Source organism: Ambystoma mexicanum, chromosome 6p, assembly GCF_040938575.1.
Source record: "Ambystoma mexicanum isolate Mex_15411 chromosome 6p, UKY_AmexF1_1, whole genome shotgun sequence".
Lineage (NCBI taxonomy): Eukaryota > Metazoa > Chordata > Amphibia > Caudata > Ambystomatidae > Ambystoma > Ambystoma mexicanum.
Window position 1 is genome coordinate 113,438,770 of NC_090935.1, and position 27,679 is coordinate 113,466,448.

A 27,679-nucleotide genomic window follows, 5' to 3' on the forward strand; every position below is an offset into this window, starting at 1 on the left:
TATGTGGTAGAGTTGGCACAATTACCAGATTTGTGGTGCAGTTAAGGCATATGTGCGCAGTGTGCTGGGTTTCCAACCTGCAAATCTTGACATTGCACCACTGCGAAACCAAACCAAATGTAGACATTTCACTTACACTGCAACCACTGCCAATCCAGTCACAGCTCCAACACTAAGACGGGTGCACTGGCTCATTTCACCAGATTTATAACAAGTGCCATAAGTAAGATCCCAGCTTTTGCAAAGACCTCACCCAACCTTTGTGCTCTTGGCTAGATGTGGGCTGGAGTCATCTGGGACTTTTAGTCCAGCTAGCCCATCGAACCTAAAGCTAATGGCAAATACTGCATACAGGCTGGGTCTTCATTGCAGTCTATAACTTTGCTGCCTTTACATGTACCGTACCAGCATGGAGAAAAGCGAATGTTGAACCTTCTAGGCTACCTATGCCTGGCCAATAATGAGTTAACTGGCGATATTGGGAATCGTCTGTTATGTGCTAACCGGGCATAACGAGAAATGAAAATTCTATGCTATCTGCGAATATTGTAAACTAGCAGCAATGCACCAAGTGGGAATATTGGAATATTGGACCATGTGCCAATTGGGCGTAATGGAAATTGGCAATGATCTGCTAAGTGGGCCTGATGTAATTATATAACTGGACTTAATGTAAACTGGTAATGATGGGCTAGTTGAGTTAAGTATGAATACAAAAATATGTTAAAGAACAGAGAGAATAATTATTCAGCATATTGCTTGACGTGTACTGGCACTGTCCATTTGATTCAGAACTGGATTTGAAATGCAGTATTAAGTTCAAGTTACTCGCTTACTCGTCTTGCACTCTAAGTCCATTGTGTGCTTATATCCATATTACTGCTGATCTCTAGCTCCCTATCCATTGATTAGATACTACCAGTTGGAATTTGCATAGAGTTAAAGATGCGCGTGATAGTTGGCGGTAGTGAAAGATGAGACCAAAATGGATTACCTCAGAGCCCTGCCTGTGTTGCTAGAAACATCTACAAAACTGATGACCTCTCACTTGATCTAGACGATGTGTGGTTGGAAAAGAACAAACAGCTGACGCCATGCGATAGCAATTGGTTCTACACCAGAGCTGCTTTCACATGTATGTGTGTAGTGGCGTTGGTGCGGGCTTCAAGGAAAGTGACGGTTGGCAGCAGCACAATGGAGTAACGCCCATCCAATTCCGCAGTGGCTCAGAGGCGCCGCCCGTTGGGTAATGCAATCCTAAGGGGTTACGATGACTTGGATGGAAGTCCTGGCCATATTACAGCTGTTATCAAGAAAAAATATTGATGCAACCTGCAACCAAACAAAATTAAAATGTTGCGTTCAAAAAATATATCATCAAGACAGGCAGACAATGACTGATGGGCGGGGGAGTAGAGTACATGCACCCTCTCTTCGCCTGTTTTCTTTTTCCTTTAAATTTTGCACAGAAGCTCCTGTCCTGCCGAGAGGACAGATATGTCATTGGTATGGAGCAAAGTAGACTACAGACTGGGAATACAATAATCACTATAGAGTGTATTTGGTATGGTGTTCATCTAAACTGAACAATCTACTTACCAGTGATTTTTTTCCCAAGCATAACAATTACATTTATTTATTTATACATAAGGAGAAACAATGCTCTTTTGATCACAAAAGAACGTACAATAGATAAGAAATCCGATTTGACAGAAAGAAATACGCTTTTTACAATGGGGCGAGTTTGAGGGACATTCTGACCAGATGGAGGGGGAGTAAATGGAACAGTCGCCGGGGGCAATACATAAGTTGACCTACATATATTAAGGACAACCAACATAGGACATTTTTAAGCAAAAGAGAAAGAGCAGACGCGAGAGGAGGCACAGGGAGGGCGAGGTGCCAAAATGGTACTCTAGGAATCAGACCAGAGATTATGAGAAGGCTTGTAGAGTTGGATAGAGGATAAGATACAGTTGTGCCTTACCGTGGATGGATTTGTGAACCAGGAGAAGGCATTTAAATCTGGCCCTGTTTTGCATCATCGGCCATCCAGCCTGGTGACTGTACGAGGAAGTAGGTGTAAAGTGAGGGAGTTCAAAGAGAGTCCTGGTAGTGAAGTTAATGATGTTGGCATGAGGACAGATAGAATAGTTGTGGAGACCAAAGAGGATGCTGGCACAGTATTCCAGTTTAGAGAAGAGGAGAGTAGTTAGGAAAAGCTTGGCGATGTTGAAAGGAAGGCGGTGCCTGATTTTCCTAATATTGAGGAGATATGCTATTCCAGTTCTGTAGGTGAAATTAGAGAAGGTGTGAGAACGGTCAGAAATGCTGCTGAGGTTTCTAGCTGAAGAAGAGTAGAGATGAGTGGCGGGTGGTAACTGGATAGGAAGAGATGAGAGGCAGCGTTTAACAGGAAATAAGAGCACCTCTTTTTTGTTAGAGTTTAAGATCAGAGGGTGCAAAGCCATCCATTATTTAATGGCAGGGAGACATTTGGAAATTTTGATTGAGAGATCATATAATAGTTCAGGAAAAGGGAGCAGAATTTGTGTGCCGTCCGTGAAGAGTTGGTATGAGAGCCCAAAGGCAGAAATTAGTGCCCCAAGAGCAGAGGTGTAGAGTGTAAAGAGGAACGGGCCCATGACAGATCCTTCTGGAACACCAACAGTTAGAGGAGTGAGTTGAGGGTTGAAGTATGGTGTCTGTCTCATCCCCAATCCATAATGGGTATGCTGTCCTGGCCTCTGTAGTTTATCTAGGCTGCTAGCTCCTCTGGGTCTTCTCGGCTCCTCTGGTCTTTCTGATTGATCTGGTATCGCAGCTCTCAAACCAGTGTCCGCATTCCTGTTTCTCTTCGCCCAGCTTTACAATCCACATCTGCACGCCTATATCTTTTCTCCTAGACTCAGGAAACACCCTCCTTTATACTGCCTGAACCATATGTCTTTTGTGATGAGCTGGGCCAGTCAGGTATTCCTCATGCCAAGATCTTATTGGCCCTGAGACTTTGTAGTTCAGGACTCTTGGCGGAGGGTGGGGGGTAATGTAATTCATGCCATTTGATTTTACTTTTTGGTGAGTTGCTTGTTTCCTGCTCCTTGACTTGATGCTTTCGTTGCAGGTGAAATGGATCAGTGCTGGGGAATATTGGATTAGTGCCAGTCTCTTGTCTATCCTTTTACCATTGGCTTTCATTTGCATCTCTTCAGGTGATGTGGAGGTCAAGCATGTGGGTTTTGTGTGTGCAAGCCCTGGTGCTGAATAGGGGAAGACACAAGTTTCTCTTCTATGATTTTCTTGCTATCTGGGTGGCAGGTGCTAGTAATTTGTGAGGGATGTCATGGGTGCTTTTACTTTCTCCCTCAGGGATAGTGTTTGGTATATCTTGGACCTTGTTTCCCCGAAACCAGGGGCATGGTTCTGTTCAAACCAAAAGAGTGTAGAGTGTGTCCCAGCTCGATGTTGGAGAGGTGAAGTAGGGTTTTCACAATCAACGATGGAGTACAGTAAAGGACTCACTTTCCAGGGAGGACAACTGTCCATGATGGACTCTCTTCAGCTATCGTGAGCACGAAACTAGAAACCAAAAGTGTGAATACTTTTATCAGGTCAGAAACTGTTATTTCTTCTGGTTTTTAAGCTTTATAGCTGTATCCACTCTTCTAATGTGTATTTTGCATCATTAAAAATGCAGGAGCCAAGATTGATGATTTCTTTCCTTCCTTCTAGGTGTATCAACTTGCTTCTCAAGATCCAACTTCTGAGGACAGGTGAGGTGTACTTCTCACAATGTTAATACAGTCTGCTATAACGTGTTTGCAATTCTCTTTGAAATTAATCGTCCTGATCCGAGAATATCCATTGCATTAAAACACATAAGTGCTACATCTGTGAAACTAATACTTGTTTCTATAAGAAGGAGGTAAAAAACACTGGGTATTCCCTATTTTTTGTTTACGAGGGGTCAGACTTGTATGATGGGAGTGAAAACTAAGATACAACAGACAAACAAGAATGACTACCCCTCTCTAAGTCAAAAACTCTGTGATAATGGGCAGAGCACGGAATACTGCTAATAATACTTAAAGCGGACAACCAATTCCACGAGAATAATACTAGACTGATACAAAAAATATTTTCATTTATTAATTCACCAAAACAAATGTAAAAACATTTCTATTAAAATACATACTAAAAAAGCACATAACACCAAAGGGTAAATTAATAAATTCCATTCATAGAGCAGATCAATATGAAAAGCATAAACATTGGACAAACTTCTCAACATATTGACAAACCACTTGTGTTCCTATTTATATTTCTGGTATAAGACCTAGAATGAATCACACAAAGGTTTTCTAGGAAAAACTATGATGGGTTCTCCCCATTTGGATCAATGGAGCATCAACTCAAGCTCCATACACAGTCAAGAAATGTTTCGGCCTATACAGTCCATACTGCACTATCCCTATTGGTTCATGTTGTTATCAAGGCCTTCTTCAGGACAAACAGATTGCTTCTATTCAAGTATTCAAGAAATTAATCCTACCCCAAATAGTCAGACAACTGTTGCTTCACGACAAAAATACATAAGAAAGTTAGTATCAGAAAAATGGTACAATTCCATCAAATCAGACTTCATTCTCTTGTGTAGTGATTGACAGGCCCAGAGGATACTAATGCCCTGAGAAATGCACTGACCTGTAAAACAAGTGCTGAGGGACTTGAGCTTGTGAAAGGTGACCCTTTTATTGATGTCTCGTCTTTCTATGGGGACTCGCGGGCTACCTACATACGTGAAAGGTAAAATGAAGCCTTTCATTTTGATTTAGGTTTTTCAGTTTTCTCTTATTACATGCTTGAGTCAAAACATTGCACTCACCTGCAGTGTTCTATCAGCAACACCTGCAGTGATCTCACAGCCTAATATCTGCCATTGTCTCCTAGCGTGTGACAATACAGGAATGAGCCATCATGCATCAAATGTCCCTAAAGGCTATCCATCTATTGGGAATTCTCAAATTCATATTCTCACCCTGGGGTCATCCTCAGGTGGACCTCTTTGCGACAACCAGCAACAGCAAGTGTTCCTGTCTGTGCGTCCAGGGGCAGACTAGGACGTAACTCCTTGGGTGACGCTTTGATTATTCATGGGACTCCTTCACTCTTTATGCCTTTCCTCTAATTCCTCTTTTTCCCCAGTGTCTTGGCAAGGTTTTCCAATTCTTGGAATTTGACAGTGGCCAGCTCACTTCTGGTACTCTGACCCGATTAAGGTTCAACGGAAGGGTCCAGTTCCCCTTCCTCCTTCAACAACCTCCCCTTGATTGCTCTGCAGCATGGTTCCTGAGCAGTTAATCTTACGGCATCTGGGTTTGATTTATGACAACATGAGATAATTCAGGTGTCGAGAAAGCCTTCTACCGGTTCACAATATAGGATTACATGGATCAGATTCTGCCATTGGTTGTTGAACAATCACTTCAACCCTCTGTGTTGCCCACTTAATAATATTCCTTCATTTGTGTCCCATTTGGAATCATCCTGGATTTCAGCAGATTCCTATCTCTATTATCTAGTAGCTATTGGGGATTACCACAACACTGTGTTCTTCTCCACTTCAAACCCAGTGCTGCACCAGTGTCTACAAGGTTTAACAAGGCTTTACCCCACAGTTAAAGGTCCTCATCCAGTATATGACCTGAATATGGTCTTGGAGAGGCTTTGGCTCACAAGCCCTTTGAGCCTGTGGCATCTACTGGGTTCCTCATTTGGAAGGTTGCCTCTACCGTGTTCCATAAAGACAAGGTCACCGTAACCGGGTGTTTGTTTTCCGACATTAACCACTGCTATATCATGCAAAAGCACGTGCCCCAAAGGGCTTGCGCTATCACAGCTAAAGCCATGGCTGAGGCCTTCCAGTGTAATGCATCTTGGGATGGGTTCAGTAACACTGCCACTTGGTTAACTCCATCCTGTGGCCACTGTCTGAACACCAGCTCCAGGGCAGGAGGTAGCTTTGGAGAAGCTGTCTTGCAAAACATCTTTGCTAGTCATTATTGACTCTCTTCCTCCCGTATGATTTTCCATGCTGTGAAATCTCCCATCAGTATGGAGGAAAGAGGACGGAACATAGGAGGAGGAAACAGTTACTCAGCAATGACTACTGGACTTCTAGTCAACAATGATCTTTCAGCCAGAACACCCACCCACCCTCAATCCCCTGTAAATCGTTTAGCTATTGGTGTCAGTCGATAAGCATCAGTATAAAAAATATAAAGGAAAGGGGACTATGGACTAGGAGTACAGTAGTCACTATGGTGAGTAACTGTTTATTTTCCCTCTCAGTCCTTTCATTGGATTTCGGTCCAGGACATTTCACTGCATGTTTTTTTTTACCTGTATTTTTGTATGGGGACAGAGGTCGGGGGTGGGCTGGGTAGAAAAAACAGGAAGTATAGGCACAGGAGATCACAGGGATGTAGGAGTTATGTAGGAATGGCCACCTGTAAAAATGTGGTTTAAATCCCTGTGGAGGGGAAGTGGGAAGGGGGGGGGGTTATAGAGTATTTATGATACCCCAAAACCAAGAGGTGATAAAGGCACAGTTTAGAGCTCCTAGGGTAGTGAATTCACACCACTCCCCACATTAACATATGTGAAGGTAGCAGCGTGCTAGGGATGGAGCTAAACTGGCCACTACCCAATGTTTCTCTTTGGTGGTGGCTGATGGTGGTGAGGCAAGGTATCCCATGGCCTCACCATAGAGGAATTGAAATGGGAGGGACATACTACGACTCCCAGGATGCACTACCATCTGATGCATACATCTTTAGTGTCCCGCCGCATGACCCGGGGCTATTCAAGAAGCACGGTTTTCTAAAACTCTCACAGGTAGAAAACGTTTTTTACTACCATGAATCTGCTCTTTCAGACTGCCACAGAGACACGAACGAGAAACAAACATAGGAATACTGAAACATGGTCTTCACAAAACACCTATTATTGCTATCAAAGGAGAGGTTGCACTCTGGGCACACAGTGGTAAAATTGTGAGTGGATCAGCCCTGGGGAACCTGAGATATTTGACTGGGAAGATCTCCTGAGAAACAGGACATGCCTCCTTTCGACACAGTCCCCAGAGGCTGCGGCGTACTCTGGGCAACAGAGGGCTGACTGCGGCGTGCAGTTCGTGGTCTGTGCTGACAGGGGAACCAGGAGCAGGGGAACTGAAGCAGTGTGTGACGGGTGATCCTCGCAGGAGATCTCTGGTCGCCTGCTGAGCAGCTCCCAGCCGGTGAGTAGACAGGGTGGAGAGGAGGAGCAGCAGGGTCATTAGTGTGGGTCGTGGAATTCGGTAACGACCCCTTGCAGGATCTAGAGGCAGAGTGAGTGGGCCGATGTAGGCCGGTGAATCACTGGCACTGGTGATGAGAAGTTGCGCCATATCCCCCATATCCCCCAGAACGGTGAGGGTGGCTGCAGTAGTGCGGGCCCTCCTTGAAGCAGAGGCGTAGTGCATATGGTCAGGCACTGGAGTGGAGAGGTCACGGACGTTGACCTGTAATTGGGGTGTGTGGTCCCCTGACATCGGCTTGGGGCGTGTGCCCGCCCCCTACCCTGTAGACTTTGTGGAGAGAAGTGGCAAGTGCAGGATCCAGGTCCGCCACACACAGAGCTCCCCAGGCCTGCTGACAAGCGGCCCAAGGAGGTGGCGCTCTGCAAAGTGGGAAAGCGGCTAACGGAGTGGAGATTGGCCAGTGAAGTGGCCACGGATTGATTGAATGACTGGCGTATTCAGCCTGGAGTGGGGGGGAGCCCCGGCAGATAGTCTGGTGAGTCTGGAGGCAGGGGCTCACTGGGACGGCGGTGGTGGGGTAACTCAGTTGAGCTGGAGTTCCAAGTGGCGTACTGAGCAATACTGCAACTTTGAACGATTGTCAAGGCATAGGGCCCCGGCAAAGTACTACTGCTGGTGTGGTGCGTCAGGGTAGGACCACATTGAACTTGAAGGCACACGGTGCAGTCCCTCACGTTATTTGACTCCTTTTGGGTTTCCCTGGAGGGGTACGACCTTGAAGGAGCATGGAAAAGGCGCTTGGGACATCAGAGGGGGTCTCCAGTTCAGGAGAGATCAGGAGTTGCTCCAGAGTAGTATATGGGCCTAGCCCAGACCGAGGTCTCTGCATTTAACATAGACTGGAAATCGAGATTGGAGCAATTCTGAATCCGAGACTGAGGAGTTATAACCCAGATCGGATCATGCAAGAGTGCGGGGATGTCCCTGTTTCCACAAAGAGGGACATTGGGGGTCATTACAAGTTTGCCGGTCCGGTAGTAGCGGTGCAGGTAAGCTATCGGCACCGTTACTACCGGACCGGCAAACTACGAGTTGTACTCGCGGGTGCCTTTCTGCCCGCCAGGCATGACCTGGCAGGCAGACCGGCACCAGCAAGCATAACTCGACGGATGCACCGGCACCATTCATGAATAGTGCCGGTGCATCCGACCTCCCCATTCCCATTGAGCCCTATGGGGCTCAGATGGGAATGGGGGTGAATGGGTACCGTGACCCGGTGATGGGTAATTACCGGGTCCGGCGGTGTCAGAATACCCCGGTAATTGCCCATTGGCGGGTGCTGGTATTATCACGAGTTTGGCGGCAGCTGTGCCGGTTTTACCGTCACGGCTACCGCCAAACTCGTAGCGAGGTCCATTGTCTCATTACTGGAAGAGTTTCTGGGAATAAGGGCGGACATTGGAGGAAAAGTGGACAAAATCAATGTTCGGATTGGCAAAATGGATGAGATACTGCAAGCAGTGGAAAATAACCAGTTATGCCATGAGACTCAGGTAGATATGCGGATGGCGGAACTGGAAAAGATGGACGATTTTGAGAAATGAGAAAGGAGGGATAACCTGAGACTTTTCGGGGTGCCGGAGAAAGAGGGCAAAATGGAAATAGACCTGGGGAGAGTCATACACAAGGCAGGGAACATTTTTTATTTGGGGATGACTCCATTGATGAACCTAAGATTGATAGGGTGAACCGAGCAGTTGGGCCGGGCAGGGGCTCAAGGTCATTTCTGGCACGGTTTCATATTTAGCCAAACAAGCAGAAGATCCTGGAAAAAGCAAGGGGAGTAGGTGATGTTGGGCAATGCGAAGATCACGATTTTTCAGGATCTCTTCTTACTGGCGAAGAGACGTCTATGCGCGCCCTCACAAAATGGCTGAATGAGAAGGGAGGGCGATCTAAGTGGGGCTTCCCCTTCTCCATTTGCTTTGAGGTAGATGGATATGGATATGAACTGGTCACAGAGGGTCACGGGAGAATTGACAGGAGATGGTGGGTCAGCGACAGAGGGAGGTTCGAAGGGCCCCTAAGACAGGTAGGGGTGTAAAAAAGGGCCAAACTGGTGCAGGGTTCCCGGCTGGAGGCGATTTAGGGAGTTGAACACTCCACCAGCAGGAGCCACCTGAATCTGACGCTCCCCACCCTATCGGGAGATTATAGTCATGTTGCATGTGCACCTGAGGTTTTTGGATCGTTTGTTGGGGTTGGGGGTCGTGTTTAGAGTTTTAAGGAGGGATCAATAAGTGAATAGGATGTGTTTGACGGGGAGTGCAATTCATTTTTGGTTGGCACAGTGGGCGAGCTGGTGGTCTGATAATGACTGGGGTGGAAGTGTTTTGGAGGGGTTCTGGGGGGAGGGGATTTTGGAGGGTTCTCAATGAGCTGGAAAGTGGGTGTGGCTCTTGTTTTGGAGGAGGTGGTCACCCGGTGGACAATTTCCTATTGGTGGTGTGGTGTTCCTCCAGTGATTTTAACTGGAGGGGACCGGGTGCAACAGGGGGAGTGAGAGGGGCTCGGGGAGTTGGGGAGGGAGAACAGTTGGGGAAGGGGAGCGACTAGTGCGATTCTTCATGACTCAGGGGGATAATGCTTGGTATACCCAGGTGGAGAGGTTGAGAGTAAGGCAATGGCCAGACTGAGGGGGGGCGTGATCGACTGGCAGTTTGCAAATTGGATGTGAAAGGGCTAAATTCTACAACCAATAGGTCCTTAGTGGCCAGAGAATTCTGAAGAATGGGGATGGATGTCCTCTTTCTCCAGGAAACAAGGTTCTCCAGGGGAGAGGAAAGGAAGATCCCATGTGGTGTATTGGGGGTCGGAGGAGGCGTGAAAGGGAAGTGTTGGTGTCCTGATAAGCAAGAGACTGAAAATGGAGGTAGAGAAAGTGTGGCAGTGTGAGGAGGGGAGGGCAATACTGTTGGTGGGCTCCTTGAGAGGGGTCTGATTTACTTTTGTGGCTCTATACACTCCCAACCAAAGGCAGCTACACTTTCTTAAAACCAATGTCGAGAGTTTTGAATGAGGAGGAGGAGGGACACCTGGTTGTGGGGCGGAGGGGTCTTAGCATGTGGGCAAACCTACAGATGGGTAGAAGAGGCATGGGACTGGCTGGAATGGGGGGTCCCCTCAGTGACAGGGGAAGGTTTGCAGGATTGCCTGGACTTGCATGGCCTGCGTGATCTGTGGCATTTATTCCATTCTCATGAAACAGGATTTACCTTTGTGAGAAACCAAAGGGCGTCCCACTTTCTAGTCCCTGGGGATCTCCTCTCAGGTGGCCAGGGCACAGCCATCGCCTTTGGATTTAGACCCTGGTGTTCGACCAGTGCGGGAGGATCACCTGGGTGGGGGATCTTCAGGGAATGGGGCGAGGCAACCAATGGTGAGACGCGGTATCCCCCCCTTTCCTGTGCCCATTCCCCATCCTATTTTATGGGGTGCAACTGAGAGTAAAGAGGCTAACACTTACATATCTCATTGGACATGTCCCGTTGATCAGGTGAGGTGAAATCAGGCACTTGACCTTAATCACATATATCTGAGACCCATTAGCTCCCCCGAGACGGATAAAAGGCGGTACATAGAGACACACCCTGAGCAAGGAGAGACACGAGAAGGAGCAGAAAATCTCTGAGGTGAAGGCGAACCCACTCGAGCAGGACCACTGATCGAGGGAACAGAGCGAAGTGTAGAATCTCTGGGGCGAAGGCGAACCCACTGGAACAGGACCCCCGATTGAGGGAACAGAGTGAAGGGTAGGAAAACCCTGGAGATCCCTGGAGGAGGTTGTTGCCTCCGGGAAACCGTGAAGGAGAGGCAGAGAAGGCCAAATCCCAGGCAAGAAGAAGCCTGTATTGTGTTTCAAGGATGCCAGTAACCCTCCTGGGTGAACAACCCAGTTGGGGAGGCAAGGCCAAGCCTGTGGTATCAACCTTGACTCGTGAATCAAAGCCGCAGAGACAAGAAAGGAATGCACACAACCAGTGAGTTAGCAAAAGACATGATAGGCCAGTTTGTGTCAAGGAAAGATTGTAGCCGCAACAATGTATCTCACATCTGGAGGTTGTGCGCATGCTGATGAGATGCAAAAGAAAGCAACCAGTAATTAACTTTTAAGTTACCGGTAACTGTGAAACCAGTAGCGGAGTGGTCCGGCGAAAGGAAATAGCCAATTTGAAAGTCTCTGAAAAATGTTTGAATCCTTGCTATAAAGCGGCAAAGTGAATGGACTTTGAAATGTGCAATGGTCAAGATTAACCCCGATGATAGGTGGAAGTTAAAAGGTGATTAGTTTAAAAGGAAGATTTCTTTGAACTTTTCTGATTGTGGTATGGAACTACCAATACCAAGAGACATTGGGCAAATAACATTAAGGGAGAGCTGACGTGAAAGTCGAAGAGGTCCTGCGAAGGTCTCTGGTAAAAGCCTTGCAAATTCGAAAGTCTTCTACGTCAGTGAACGGTCTGAGCCCCACTGAGGGAGACCTGAAACATGAAATAAGTTTGGGAAAGGGAACCCCTAAAAGAAAATGAATGAAGTTTGGGGATGGGAACCCCTGCAAGTGCTGTAATTACAAGGTCTGATCCCGGCTGAGCGAGATCTACATTGAATAAGGTACTTTTTGGTTGAAAAGTCTGACCCCGACTGAGGGAGACCCACATGAACTATTGATGCCTTGAGAGGTCCAAACCCGACAGTTGGAGACCTACTTGAACTTTTGTTGAACTGTGAAAGATGTTTTGGAGAGCTGGAATAAGTGACTTTTAACCTGGAAGGCCAAGCAAGCCTCTACCCATATGTTGAACTGCCTTTTCTGATAACCTGAGCCAGCGTGTGTCATCGTGTTTACGGGGGCCGCCTTACTCCGTGCTGTCCACCGTGGGGGAAGAGAGCTGACTCAGCCATCTTGATCCTATGTTATAACACTGGCTTTCCTTTGCATACACATTTCCCTTTACACATGTTTTGTACAAGAGATAGGGCAGGCATTAGGTTTGTTATTATAGGCCATTTTGATTTGATATAGACTGACTAGGACCGTGTTTTCTTTATTATTTGATTGTAGAGACTAATCCCATCATAGCTAAAAGTCAACGTAGGAGTTTTTCCAAACTCCAAGAATCTAATGGTTTTGACACTTGTATCTTTTGTGTCGGTGTCATACTTGTGATACCGTGCCTCCCTTACACCTTTTACTCTGTGCCCCATGGGACCTATACTCTCATAGATTATCTTTGTATCTTGAGGGACCTTTTGGAGGGGGTGCTGGGCTCAGAGATCCACCCGATTGCCTTGTTCAATCATGATGTGTTATCCCTAGACTTGTCCTGAAAAGACTTAGGCCCCAATAATCCGATATGGAGATGTAATGATATGATATGGCATTTATAACGTGCCTATACACAAGTGTTTCAAGGCGCGACCAAGGTAATGAGTACTTGTGGAAGGATCTTGCATTTCGAGAGGAATATGAGGGGGCAATACGGGTGTATTTTCTTTTGAATGATGCAGGGAATGTGGATCAGGGTGCGATGTGTGATGCGGGCAAGGCGACATGGAGGTGCCTGTTGATTAGAGAAGGGGCATGTAGGAAGAGAGAGAGGACTTTGCTGGAAAATAGGTTGCACAAGGAAATAGTGGTCCTGGAAGGACGAATACAGGCATCAGAGAAAGGTCTGGGGGAATGGATGGAGGAAGTGTGGGGTAAGAGAGAGGAGCTTCAGTTGCTGGAGGAAGGTAAGATAATTCGGAAGCTCCTGTTCCTGAAGCAAACTTATTATGAAAAAGGGGACAAGGCGGACGCCCTGCTGGCAGTGCAGTTACGTGGTCAGCGCGCTGACAGATGGATATCGGGGGTGGAGGGAACCCGGGGCTCATTAGAGATGTCGGCAGGGGGAATAGTTGAGACTTTTGCTGACTTTTACGAGGAAAGGGGATGACCATCTAGAGGGGGAGGAAATGGGAGCCTACTTGGCAGAGGTGTCATTGCCGAAGCTGAGGCCAAGTAAATGGATGCCCCTGTTATGGGAGACAAGATCTTGCTGGTGATCCATGATTTGCAGTTGGGAAAGGCACCCGGTCAAGATGGGTATACTGCTTGGTTTACAAGTCATTTGCAGGCATCCTTATCCCGCATATTGTTAAATTCTTCAACAACATCCTGGAAACTGGAAGGGCTTTGAAGACATTTGTGCAGGCTCTTATTTCGGTCATACATAAAGCGGGCAGGGACCCACGGGTATGTGGTTCTTATCGTCCTATTTCTCTCCTCAATGTGGATGCAAAGTTATTTACTCGAGTCCTAGCGTCCAGACTTGACGAGCATATGCCATGATTGGTGCATTCAGACCAGGTGGGCTTTGTAAGGGGAAGGCAAGGGGCAGACACAACGTGTAAATTCCTGCACCTGATCGAGGGGGGCAGAGGGAGCGCGGGGAACTCCACGCTTTTGTCTGTCAATACAGAAAAGGCATTTGACAGAGTTGATTGGGATTTCCTGATGGCAACTCTTGAACTCTTGTCAAGTTTGGATTGGGGCCTGGGTTTTTGCAGGGTTTCTTGTCACTGTTCTCAGAGCCGAAGGCCTGTGTGACTGCTAATGGGAATTGTTCACAATGGTTTAGGTTGGGACGAGGCACAAGCCAGGATTGCCCCCTTTCACTGATACTCTTTGCTCTCTCTTTGGAGCCCTTGGCTCAGAAATTGAGGGATGATCCTCGAGTGGAAGGTATTCTTGTGGGTCGTGTGGAATACAAATGGGGTCTATACGCTGATGATATTTTCCTACATTTTAGGAATCCGGTGTGTTCGGTCCCAGTGGTGGTGGGGATAGTTGAACAATATGGGGTGCTCTCGGTGTGATGCTGGAAATGCATCAGAGGGACAGGGCCTCTGAATCCTTGTCCTTTACTGCTTTTTATCATGTGTTCTGTCATGTTTTCTGCCCAGGAGTCCATGTGGGTCTCCTGGCAGTGCAGCTCTCTTTTGGTTTGGTGAACAGACCCATGGGATACCCTTATGGCACCCATGGGTAGGGGTACAACCCTGTGCCCCTAGTGTATGTTTTTGGGCACCTGTGGGTGGCCCACAGAGCAGGGTATGGGCTGGTGGCAGCTCCATGCTGAATTTGACAGGTGCTCTGGGTGTCCTCCATTTTGGGATACCCAGGCCCTGCCATTGGGATCAGTTGATTCCTGATAGGAAACAAGATGGCCCCTGTAGCCTCTTGCTTTCTATTGCCTGTTACCTTGTTTTCCCAAAGTCCTGGGAAGCCCTGACTCTGTCCCTTCCCCCTGACTGGCTGTTGGGTGGAAGTTCCATATATGGTGTTGTTCTGAAGGCCCAGCTAGACTGACTGGAGCCTTCCCAGTGACTGTATGTTGTGGGTACCTCCTGTGGGTGGGACCTGGGTGAATGGAGTGTGTGACCAATATGCACTCCTTGTTGTGGTTGTCTGGTTTCTGGCATGAGAGACAAAGACTGAGACAGCCCTGCCCGAAACTGGCCTGAATGCAGTGTGTAGTGTTGAATGGCTGGGTACTTGTCCCAATCCACATTCCTTGTTGTGAGTGTCTGAAAGGGAGGAGTGTGGCCTGAATGCACTGTGTGCCTGATTGGCTGGCTGACTGACTGCATGAATGCCCCTCTGTATGATTGGCTGCTGAGTGTGTGCCAGCAGTGTGGATGAGAGACAGAAAGTATATCTGGGGACCTCTCACCACTGTTCAGGGGGTTCAGGAACGTTCAGAAGCGTTCAGAAGCGTCCTGGAGCTGAGTCTCCACTCTAAGAGTAACTGGAACTGCTGATCCTCGACCTCCAGCTGGAAGAAGAAGACTTGCTGTGGCATTTGCTTCGACCGATCTGAAGGCTGCCGAAATCATCGAAGACTGACCCGAGAGAGGACCTGGTAAGGCGCCCTCTTCCCGTGCTCCCAGGGACCATCGAGCACCGCTCCATCTTCGCCGAAGCGCCCTGGAAGACAGACCCTCGAAAGGCTGCCGACCCGAGACGGGACCGCCGAGGAGATCGAAGTGAAGCACCCGGACATCGACGCCGTCGAAGTCCATTGCCGTTCGCAGATTTGTGTAACCGCTGGAGGCCCGTCGAAGTTGTGTTGCCCAGCCGTGGGAACCGCTTGACGCCGTGCCGCCGACGACCGGAGCCGTCCGCTCCTTTGCCTAAGAACATTCGAATCGAAGGACTACCTCGTCCGCACCGTCGACTGCTTTGTCCTGCCGGAGAAAGTCGAGGACGACCAACGCGCCGAGGAGAAACCTGCCGGTGGGTTTCCCGCCACCCGAAGACCACAAAGACTCGAACGACTCGACGCCCTTGCTGGGCCTCCGTCTCCACAATCTTTGCGGTCCAGAACTATTGTCACCGAGGTGCCCCACACGCCTCTGCCTTGCAGGACGCCGACGCTCCGACGCCGACGAGCACTGCTCGGACGAAGCTGCCGCCTCATCCTTGTTTGTCGACGGACGTTCAACGCCCCGTGCCTCCCGCTTGAAAGGGAAGGCATTCAAGAAGGGCCGTCGATCCCCCGTCGCCGAACACAGAGTTCCTCAACGTTTCTCGACGCCTCTCGACGATCCGTGACTCCCGCTTGAAAGGGGGGTCGCTCAAGAAGGATCTGTCGACGCCTCTTCGAAGAACTCGACTCCACCAGGTACATTGGGGGGGGTAAAAACATTATAGGAGGGAATAAGACTTACAGAACAATATATGGACTGGGCTTGTGCTATATCTTTATTTTACAGGTTGCCTAGGTGGGGGGATCTCCACACAGAACTGTGCCTAGTGGTAGGGGCCAGTATTCTGCCTATTGCTCAACCATCTTATTTTCTCTCCTCTCTCTATTGCTGGTTTCACTCTATTGATCTGTGTGACATTGTTACAGTATTGTTGATGCACTTTAAGAAGATCTAGTACAAAGGGTGGTACCACTTTAGAATTGTATATATTTGCCATTGTTGATTTTCCGGAGTACAAAGTGAGTTATTGTGATAAGTGTACATAACCTTGACTATTGATTATATAAAGACTGTGTTCTAACCAATACAGTGTGTGGACATTCCTTTGTGGGGGCTTGGGGTACACTGTACTTAAGAACCAGCCTGCATCACCTCCTGAGAAGCTAGGCCTTGATTGCTCGTCCATTGCTACCGTATTAGAGAATCTTGGCCGGGGTCCTCTGTGCCTCTCCTCTACCATATAGAGAGCAGAAGTACAGACACCCCCCACCGGTCGTTCTTTTCTCTTCACACTCGGGCTTTAAAATTAATAAGGGGAAATCAATTATGTTGCCATTGGACCAGATTGGGCATATTGATAGGCAGCGACTGGCTACATTGGGGATGAGGATCAAAGAGGACCAGTTGCGTTACTGTTTTACAAGTCTCGGTGCCCAAATATATATTTTTCTTATGAGGTTCCCCAATGCATTTAACAAGGCAGGAAGGCAATGTGCTTTTCGGAACACAAGAATTCATCAACACTCTATGTAGATTATAAAACATGCTCTTATCAGGCCTCTTTATTAACTCAAATCAAAGTTACAAAATCAAAATACAAAAGTAAAGAATTGATTAATACATCACTGTGAGCGTTAACTTGCAATACTTCATCCTTGCCCAGCGCTTCACCAGACCTTTTAGAAAAACCCAGGTTGGTAAAGAGCCATTGCCAGGGAAACGGTCTGGCAGAAATACATCTACTTCTTCCAGCCCAGCAGAAATTCAAGTGACTCAATTTTGCTGTCTCTGTCTCGTGTCTTTCCCTCTAATGTAATCAAGTGCAGCCTGGTATTTATTCAGAGAGGTCTATTGTCAGTAAAATTCCACAGCTACTCGGCCGACGTAGGTACTGAAATCCACTGACTAACAACCCCCGGTTTCTCATGAGAGCCGCTTTTTGGGGAATGCATAACAAACTCTGCCTGAACACAAAACAAGAGTTTTTCCACAGCTTCAGCAAATGCCCACACTGTTAAAAAATGAGCTTTTATTCAAGCTCGAAGTCCAATGTTAACGTGTGTTCCCAGAATGCATTTCACCTAGACTCCATATTGGAATCAAAGAAATTAAATGTTTTAAATGCATTACTTCCCACCCTTTGACATTTGATTTTCATAGCTCAATGGAGCTAAGCTCGTTTTTTTAACTCTACAAAACATCGTAGCTAAGCTACATATACATTGCAAACAACAACAAAACATAATCAAAATTATCTAAATAAAAAGAATGCAAGCAAGGGCATAACGTAGGGTTTCACCAATATTCGGATCCACGCATATAGCTAATCCCACCAATTCCCTGAATGATAAATAGTTAGCTCCTTTATCTCCTTCAATTTGTTGAAATGGTTTTGCATAGACTGAAGGGATGTGCTGCTTTAATTTGAGTGACCGTTCCCAAACGCATTGCACCCTAAATAATTTTTTAATACATAATTAATAGCAGCTCTATTTTGTAAAACTGCTTTTCTCATAATTTTGCTATCTAAAAGCAATTCTTCTAAGACTTGAGAAGTATGATATAATCCTTTCACTGCTGAACATGCTAATTTTATTAGAGATTTATAGCCCCCAGCAGCCAATCCCCAGACTCCCTTGAAAGAGTAAGCAAGGGCTACTACTTCGGACAATAACTTCACATTTGAATTACAATCTGAATGCAGCCCTATTGCTCGCTTTACTCTAGGTAACGTTTGCTGCAAAGGAAACATGGGTAGTGCTGAACATGTAATGGCACATTGACCTCAAGAAATGTTAGCAGCAATATAGGTGAATTTAGTGTTTCCACACGAGAACAACCATCCTACTGGAAGTTTAACATGCTGTATATAACTAGCAGCCACAATTGTATGATTACAAGTCATAGGGCCTCTTTATGACTGCCGGCAAGCCTACTAGCACTTTTGTTACCGGACAGGCACAGTACGACTCTGCATTAACTGTGCCAGTACTTCCGTGGTCCCCATTCCCATTGAGTCCTATGTGACTCAAATGGGAAAGGGGATTTACCATTTCTCCAGCATGGGGTCTGGCATGGATTCACATGCTCATGAATATTCCCCGTCGTCAGGCTGGGAATCCTCGGTAAAGAAAAAATCAGTATCAGTTTCGTTTCTGATCTGTCTTTCGTAGTAGTAACCAATCACTGATCTCTGCATCATACTGACCACAGCCAATGACTGCCCTCTACCTAAGCCCCGCCTCTGGCAGCCATCTTCAGATTTTTACCGCACGTTCAAGTGTTGGGAGTCCTCGTGCTTAGCTCTCGAGCTTTTACTGCGTGTTTCGCGCTTTTTCAGGTGAATTTTCAATTTTTTTTTCGGTTAATCGAGCCTCAAGCTCCACCGTTTCTACTCCCGTTAATGGCTACCCGTTGCGGGATTTTCCTACGCCCCTCAAGGGTGAAGATTTCGTCGAATCAACTTCTTGGAGGATTCCAGAAGATTCGCGGCCTACTTCGAGATGGCCCAGGATGCGAGTTCGTCACCCGGACCCAAGCTGTTTCGCAGCTGCCCTGGATGCGGGCTGCAGAATGTGTTTAAGGAAGACAAACATTTGCGATGCCTCTACTGTCTTCATGGGGACAAGAATCATGTAGAGAAGGACTGCCAGTTCTGCAAGAACTTGTCGGAGCGGACCATGAGGGACCGTCGATCCCGTCTCGCAAGCTGGTTGGAGAAGGGCTCGACGGGTGAGAAGAAGAAGAAAGGGTCCGAGCGGGCTTCTAAGTCCTGTGCAGGCGCCCCGGCGACGGGGGCCCAACACCAGGCCAAGCGCCGCGAGTCCGCTGGCTCCGGGAGCGCCGAAAGGTCGGGCTCTTCGGTCGCCAGGCAGGGCGCACCTTCCCCGGCACCGTCAACCACAAGCCAACGGTTCGGGGAAGAGGAAGTCCGAGACCCCGGGTAAGCTTCGGGAGAAGCCCCATCCGATCTCGGAAGAGGGGGAGCGAGGCGTCACCCCCCCCCCGAAGGAGAGGGCCCGGGACGCACCTAAGGTGGTGAAGGCCCCTACCCAGCAGGCGCAGGCCTCTATCGAGGCTGTAGCTGCGACTCTGGCCAAGCCAGCAGAGACACCGCCAGCGGAAACCGCCTCCGGGACTAGAGTTTCCCTGCCGCCAAGGAGGGAATCCTCTTTTCAGCCCATCGTCGTGGCCGCCATGATGGAAGAAGCGAGGGGGAGCACGGTGCCCTCCTCGAGCTCGGAGTCAGCCTCGGAGGAGGAACTGACCGAGGCCGTGAGGAACCTTGAAGTCCAATTCGAGAAGGTTCATCCCGTCAGGAAGATCCTCGGGAGATAACCGAGGAAGGCGACGATGGTGAGGAAGAGCGGCCTTCCCTTCCGGCCCAGGCTGGAGGACCCGCAACCTCGCTCGTCGGGAAGTCCTCAGAACAAACGACGGAGGACCCAACCCTCTCCTCCGCTCACCCCCGTAAGGCCTACAGTTCCCTCCTCATCCTCCCACGAGTCGGGAGATGACGGTGCGTTGGGCTCGATGACGGGTTCTGAGGGCGACGACGACGGAACGGGTCTCCTGTCTCCCGTCGCACAGGCCTCGCCGCCCGACGCCATGATCGCCAGGGCGCCCGTATTGTTCCAGCTCTGCCCGGAGGAGCAGAAAAAGGAAGGTTTCCTCTATCAGCGCCGGGAGGCCAAGAGGAAGACGGTCATCGCGGTGCCCCTAATCGTTGACATCTGGGAGGAGGGCCTGTCGGTTCTCAAGAACCCCTCCACGGCACCAGCCAAACGGGACCGGTACGAGAAGAAGTACCGGGTCCCCGAAACCGCTCCCCTGTGTCTCAGGGCCCAGCCAACTTCAGACTCGGTCGTCTCGGCGGCGGCGAAGAAGAAAGCGGCGAGGTCAGGAGCCTCGACGTCAAATTCCCCGCCGGAATGGGGAGGGAAAGAAGTTGGACGCCATGGGACGGCGGGTCATTTCGTCGGCGGCGACGACGATCAAAGCGGCCAACGCCCTGGCGATCGTGGCCCGTTACGACAGGGAGCTCTGGTTTAAGCTGGCCCCCATATTGGACTTCCTGCCGGACGACAAGAGGTCAGAGGCTCTGGAAATACTGCAAGAGGGCGTCGGACCACGCCATAACGGTGGCAACCGATATTGCCGATACCGGGTTCCGCCAGCTGGGCAACAGTGTTTGCCTACGACGACGGGGTTGGCTCCGGGTGACAGACTTCCGTCAGGACGTCCAGACCAGGGTGTTGGACATGCCGTTCGACGGCAGCAACTTGTTCGGGAAGGCGGTGGACGAATCCCTCCAAGCCATAAAACGGACACAGAGACGGCCCGCGCCCTAGGAGCCCTTCAGCAACGACGGCCCTTTCGGAGCTCCGGAGGCAGACAGGGTGCCTCCAAGGGATCCAGCGGTGGCTCGTCGTCCTACCGCCAGGCGGCACGCTCCTCGTCTCAGGAGGCCTACAGGGGTCGCGGCAAGCAGGGAGCGCCTCGCTGCCGTCGGCAAGGTGGCCAGGGCGGCAAGGCCACCACCTCCAAGCAGGACTGAACCGGCCTTGGTCTTGGGCCCCCACTGAAGCACCCCGGTGGGAGGCCGGCTGACGAACTTCATCGGCGTGTGGAAGTCCATCTCCACCGACCGTTGGGTGCTGGATACCCTGGCAAGAGGACACTCTATCGAATTCCTGAAGAAGTGCCCTTACGTTCCACCTGTGGCCAGGAAGGAAAATCAGGTCCCACAACTGCTGTTGGAAGTACGGGCGATGCTCAGGAAAGGCGCCATCGAGCTTGTCCCGAAGAGGCTCCGGGGCTCTGGGGTATACTCAAGGTACTTCCTCGTCAGGAAGAAGACGGGCGGCTGGCGCCCCATCCTGGACCTTCGTTGTTTGAATAAATACATCAGATCACAAAAGTTCAGGATGGTCACCCTCCAGCACATACTGGGACAGCTGGAGGAAGGCAACTTTCTATCGTCGTTGGACCTGGAGGATGCATACTTCCACGTTCCCATCCTCAAAAGTCACCGAAAGTTCCTCAGGTTCGTCGTCCAGGGACGCCACTACCAATTCAGAGCACTGCCGTTCGGATTGAAGTCGGCCCCCAGGGTCTTTACCAAGTACCTAGCACCAGTGCCGGCACGGCTGCGCCTGCAGGGGATTCACGTCTACCCCTACCTGGACCACTGACTCATCCGCTCAAGGACGAGGGAACTCGCCGTCGAACACACTGCGAGGACCGTCCAGCCACTCACAGACCTGGGATTCGCCATAAACTACCCAAAGTCCCACCTGGTGCCGTTGCAGGTGGCCCTGTTTCTGGGACCGAAGCTCGATAGAGTGAGGCGCCTGGCGGCCCCCGTCGGAAGAACGGACGAAGACCATCCTAGGCAAAGTGCAGCGCCTGCTTGCCACGGACGTGGCCAGGGTGAGGTCCATCAAGTCCCTCCTGGGGATGATGTCCTCTTGCATCTACCTGGTGCGCCTCTGCAGACTACGGATGTGCCCTCTTCAAGAATTTCTCGACACCCGTTGGATGCAGGCGACGGGCACCTTCGAAGACAGGGTCTCCCTCAACGAGGTGTTCCGGCGGGCGATTCAGTGGTGGGGCGTTCAAGCGCACCTCACGGCGGGCAAGGACTTTCAGACGCCAGCGTACCAGGAGACGGTGATGACGGACGCCTCCCTGGAAGGTTGGGGCGCCCACACCGAAGATCTCCACGCAAGAGGCCTCTGGCTCCCGGAGGACAGGCTCCTGCACATCAACGTTGTGGAACTCCGAGCCGTGTTCTGGGCTCTCAAATCGTTCCTCCCGTCGCTCAAGGGCAAGGTGGTGCGGATCTTCACGGACAACACCACGACAATGTTTTACATACAGAAGCAGGGAGGCACCAGATCCCCAGCCCTGTCCAAGGAGGCACAGGATCTGTGGCACTGGGCGGTCGCCCAGGGGATGTTCCTGGTTCCCTTCCACCTGGCAGGAGAAAGAAACACCGTCGCCGACTCGCTCGACAGGGAGCTGCGTGCGTGTCACGAGTTGGAACTGCGCCAGGATCAGGTGGATCAACTCTTCCGACGATGGGGCAAACCCCAAATCGACCTGTTCGCAACTGCGACCAACTCGAAGTGCAAGAGGTTCGCCAGCAGGTTTCCCCAGCCGAGAAGCATGGGCGATGCGTTCTCGTTCCCCTGGGACGGCCTATACCTGTGTGCGTTCCCTCAGTTGCCGTTGCTGCTTCGACTCATCAGCCAGCTCAAGAGGTCCCGGTGCAGGATGATCCTCGTCGCACCGGCGTGGCCGAGCCAGATCTGGTTCCCGGACCTTCTGGACTTGTCAACGTCCCCTCCCATCAAGCTGTCGGCGGACGCGGGCCTTCTCTCCAGAGAAGGAGGCGCCATCTTCCACCACGACCCGGCGTCGCTGAATCTGCAGGCTTGGCTCCTGCAGCGCTAGAGTTTGGAGGCTACGATATACCGCCCGATTGCAGAGAGGTTCTTGCAAAGGCCAGAGCGTCCTCGACTCTCAAATGCTACGGTCATAAGTGGAAGAGGTTCTCTATCTGGTGCCGAGCACAGAAGATCAACCCCCTACGGATTACGGCCCCTCAAGTGCTGCCGTACCTGCTATCGCTGGCAAAGGCTGGGCTTGCCCATGCCTCCATTAAGATTCATCTGGCGCCGATCTCCAGATATACCAGAACCACGGGACGGACATCGCTGTGGTCCCTTCGACTGGTAAGAGTTTATGAAAGGACTGTTCTGGTCGTTCCCACCGGTGAAGGCCCCGGCGTGGGAACTTAACGTGGTGCTGACCAGGCTCATGGGGCCCCCATTCGAGCCGATGCACTCCGCACCGATGAAGTTTGTGTCGTGGAAGACTGCGTTCCTGGTGGCCATTACCTCCGCACGACGAGTGGGAGAGATCCAGGCCCTATCCTGCAAAGCACTGTACTTTACTTTCCATGCCTCGAGGGTGGTGCTTAGGACGCACCCCTCCTTTATGCCCAAGGTGCCGTCGGACTTCCATCTTAACGAGCCCTTGGTGTTACCTGTTTTCTTCCCCTCTCCTTCGTCGCCGGCCGAGAGGACTTTGCACTCGCTGGATGTGGCTAGAGCGCTGAAGTTCTACGTGGACCGCACAAAGAGTTTCCGGAGGACATCACAGCTGTTCGTGAACTTTGGACCTGTGAATCAAGGGTAAGCTCTCTCGAAGTCTTCTATTTCCAGATGGCTCTCTGGCTGCATCATGCACTGTCACCGGTTGGCTAACCGACCGCTGCCAGGCCGTCCGAGAGCCCATTCGACCAGAGCGATCGCTGCTACCATGGCGTTCTTATCTGGTGTGCCCCTGCTGGACATCTGCAGGGCTGCTACGTGGCGGTCGACGCACACCTTCACGAGATTCTACTGCGTCGATCGGGATTCCAGGGAGGAGTCCAGGGTCGGCCAAGCAGTGCTGCGCAACCTGTTCGCTTAAGGTGAGCCTGGTGAGGAGGTAAGAGATGCTTAATGTTGAGTTGTTGTATTGCTTAATGTTGAGCCTTTTGCCACCCCCCGTGGTTGTGCATGTGTGTACTGCTATTTATTCTTATATTCATGAGCATGTGAATCCATGCCAGACCCCATGCCGGAGAAGGAACAAGTTACTTACCTGTAACTGTTGTTCTCCAGCATGGGTCTGGCATGGATTCACATGCAAACCCTCCCGCCTACCCCTCTGCGGCTCTTCACTTGGCCATACTGCCACTTCACGTGCTACCAAATCTGAAGATGGCTGCCCAGAGGCAGGGCTTAGGTAGAGGGCAGTCATTGGCTGTGGTCAGTATGACGCAGAGATCAGTGATTGGTTACTACTACGAAAGACAGATCAGAAACGAAACTGATACTGATTTTTTCTTTACCGAGGATTCCCAGCCTGACGACGGGGAATATTCATGAGCATGTGAATCCATGCCAGACCCATGCTGGAGAACAACAGTTACAGGTAAGTAACTTGTTCCTTACCGGCACCTGACTTTCCGGAACTCTGGGGTTGTAATCCCCCGGTGTTACCGGAAAGCCAGGCGCCGGTAAATCTTTCAAGTCCGGTGGCACCGGCAGGGTTACCACCGGACTTGTAATGAGGCCCATAGTATTGGTCACGTTGGTGCATGTGCATGTGCATATAGTCTTTTTTTTCAAACACAGTTTGGTCGATTTCTTTAGCCATCCTTACTTGCTGACGCTTGCCAACCTCCTCATGGACGACAAGTCATGTTAAAACAAATATCTCCTTTACCGATATTATAAGTGTAGATTTTTGATATATTTCTCGATTTATTGTTGGTTTCCTAACAAAAGTGAAATTATTCATAAACAGAAAATAATTGATGAATATCATTCTTTTCCACTGACAAGTCACTATGCATCATACTGAAAATGTGTTTTAAAGTTGAAGCCAGTGTTGGCACTGCTAAAAAGGTTGTCAGTAAGTCCATTTCATAATGTGCATCCAATATCCAGAAATAAGAGAGGTTCAGTATCTCTTAAACCACATATTTCCAGATGTTTTCAGTTTGAGCAATTTGTATTTGTCTACTCCTTAAAGCTTTGCAAATCCCTTTCTTCGTGCCTGCTGGGGCTGGTATTTTGGCATTGGCATCAAATGACTTATAAATCACATTCTCCATTCTCGTCACTTTCACATGGATCATTTGCACAAATGTGGCATTTTGAATTGGCTTTTCCATTATTTGATTTGATTCTTCCAAAACATGACCATTGATATTCATACTTACACCAACCAGGCAAATCGGGTACAAAATCTGTACAGCAAACCAGAAAAATAAATAGTTGGTAATTAGTCTCTTAAGTAATATTTTTCAGCGGGAACATAATTCAATTTTTTCTTGCAAGTCTCCATGACCAGAACCACTTGGTCTCTGCCTGATGCGATCACATCTGTGGGTACATGTGGGCCACTAGGCTTCTCTACCCACACTTTTGCACCCAGTACAATGTGGTCTGAGGAACCAAAACCACGGTTTTGGTTATCACTGTAGGGGGCTCACCCTTATTAATCATAGACAGTTTGACAGGTATGACCATCAATTTGGGCTATCCTATCTCCTACATGAATAGGCACAATCTGATCTCCACTGTTCATTACCATCATTTATAATTCTCCTTGATGATCAGAATCTAGCACTCCTCCCAACACTTGGATGCCCTTCAACGCTAATCCAGATCTAGGGGCATTCCATCTCATATATTCTGAGGGAATTTGTACTCCAAAATCCCAAAGGGACTCGCTTATTGTCTTGCTTTTGCCACAGACTCCAGTTAGCATAATTTTCTTGTACAGATAAATTTAGCTCTATTTCTCCTGGTTTCAAAGGCCATAAATCAAGCACATGTTGCACTGTATTCTCTGCCAAGTCAAATGCTCTCCGTTGCTCTTTGACCCATTCAAATTCCTATTTATTTCATGTCACTTTGTAAATTGGGTCCAAGATTTGCCCTAAATGTGGTATGTGCTGTCTCCAAAACCCAAACAGTCATATGAACTGCTGAGCTCGCACCTTGTTCATTGGAGTGGTAAATTCAAGTAACTTTTGCTTGGCTTTTGGTACCATCTCTCGATGGTCATTACGCCATTGAATTCCCAAAAATGTCAGTCTCAACTGGCCCTTGAATCTTATTAGGGTTAATTGCCCAGCCTTCCTTATTCAATCCTTTAATGATTTCTTCCAATGGATTGTGCACACTGCGCTCATCTTTGCCCTGAATCAGAATATCATGAATGTAATGTGCGATCTGTATGTTAGTTTTACATGGTATCTTATCTAAGTGTTCTGCCACCAGCCAGTGACAGAGGGGAGGACTATGCAAGTACCCGATAGGCAATCTTGTGATGGTGTACTGACGCCCACCCCAAGAAAATGAAAAATGCTCCTGGCATTCTTCGTTAATTGGCACTGTGAAAAATGCATTTGCCAAATCTAACACCACGTACCAGGTTCCCTCGAGCACCTGTATGTTTTCATTCAAGGCAATAGTATCTGGCACTGCAGGATTTAAAGGGGGAGTGTGTTTATTTAACTTTCTATAGTCCACAGTCATCCTCCAGCTCCCATCCCCCTTTTTAAGAGGACAGATCGGAATTGTTCCAAGCAGTAGAGATTGGTTTTAATACTCCTGCCTCTATATTTTTTTTAATGGTGTCTGAAATGTCATTGTGCCTCCCGGGAATGCATGCAGTATTGTTTCATTGACACACGCTTTATGGCCAATGGCACATGCACCAGAGGGATTTTCAATGTACCCACAAAAACTGGTGTACAAGTCGATGCATTTACTCCATATTGATTTGCTTTACCTCCTAACCCTAAAGCATACCCTTCCCACATTTCAAATCCAATAATGTATTCAGGTATCGAGACAATCAATACTTCATATTTCTGTTTTTTGAAATTGCCAATCTTCATTTACACTCCTTTCTGTACTGTGGGTGTCTTTCCTACTCAGTCCAGTAATGGTACAGTGTCTAACTTTAAATCTTGAAGTATTCCTATGAATCAATGAGGCCTCTGCCCTGTTGTCACTCAAAGCTCGGACCTCTTGTGTATTTCCAGGTTTCCAAAATATCTTTACATCAACATGAGGTCGCCTGTCGATTTGTATGCGAACTGACACAACTGGGAGTTAGCCATAATCCTATTCAGACTTTGAATGAGTGTACCCAGACTCAGCCTTCAACATTGCACTCGCTATTTTCCTCATCTCAGTATATGTTGGATGATACTGGGAAGGAGTTCCCATAGATCTTTCCCCCTGCTCCTCCTCAGGAGGCGCTGAAGGTGAAGTGTGACCTTCCTGCTTAGACACCACATGTCTCTTAACTTGCTTGTTGCGCTCGTTCCCAGCAAGACCTGTCTTTTTGTATAGCTCTTACATTTTTCTAGTTTCAGTACCATCTATTCCCATGGCACGCCATCTTTCAATAGTGCCAAAAACATGTCCTTTCTAGACACTCGGGCATCTCTGCTATCTTGTCTCCTGCCCTCTGTTCTCCCTTCACTGCTCCCCTCCCTCCCATGAAGCTTGTCTTTGCCTTTATCCCATTCACCCAGATCTGACAATTGTTGTATGGCATCTACCACTTCATCAGAGGGTTTGCCCGTCATACCAAATAGCAACATAATGATGACACTTTTATACGCTGGAGGGGCAGTTCTGATGACCATATTTCTGGTTCATACCAGGCCTCCAGATAAGGTTCGTACCAGGCCTTTTTACCCATGAAAATCTTGTAAACACGATAGCTTTATTATTTTCCTGTGTACATTTACACACGACTTTA

At 48.9% G+C, this 27,679-nt stretch overlaps 1 protein-coding gene across 2 annotated transcripts in view; it reads left to right on the forward strand.

The window, feature by feature from the left end:
* The window catches only part of FANCG (FA complementation group G), a 574,353-nt gene that overhangs the window by 488,894 nt on the left and 57,780 nt on the right, over positions 1–27,679 (forward strand). For both annotated transcript variants that reach the window (XR_011280595.1, XM_069626811.1), the window contains exon 11: positions 3,733–3,773. Coding sequence is in view for 1 of the 2 variants with exons in the window: in XM_069626811.1 (XP_069482912.1) it covers positions 3,733–3,773 (41 nt within the window). In the remaining variant the exon portion in view is untranslated. The remainder of the gene's footprint in view (positions 1–3,732; positions 3,774–27,679) is intronic.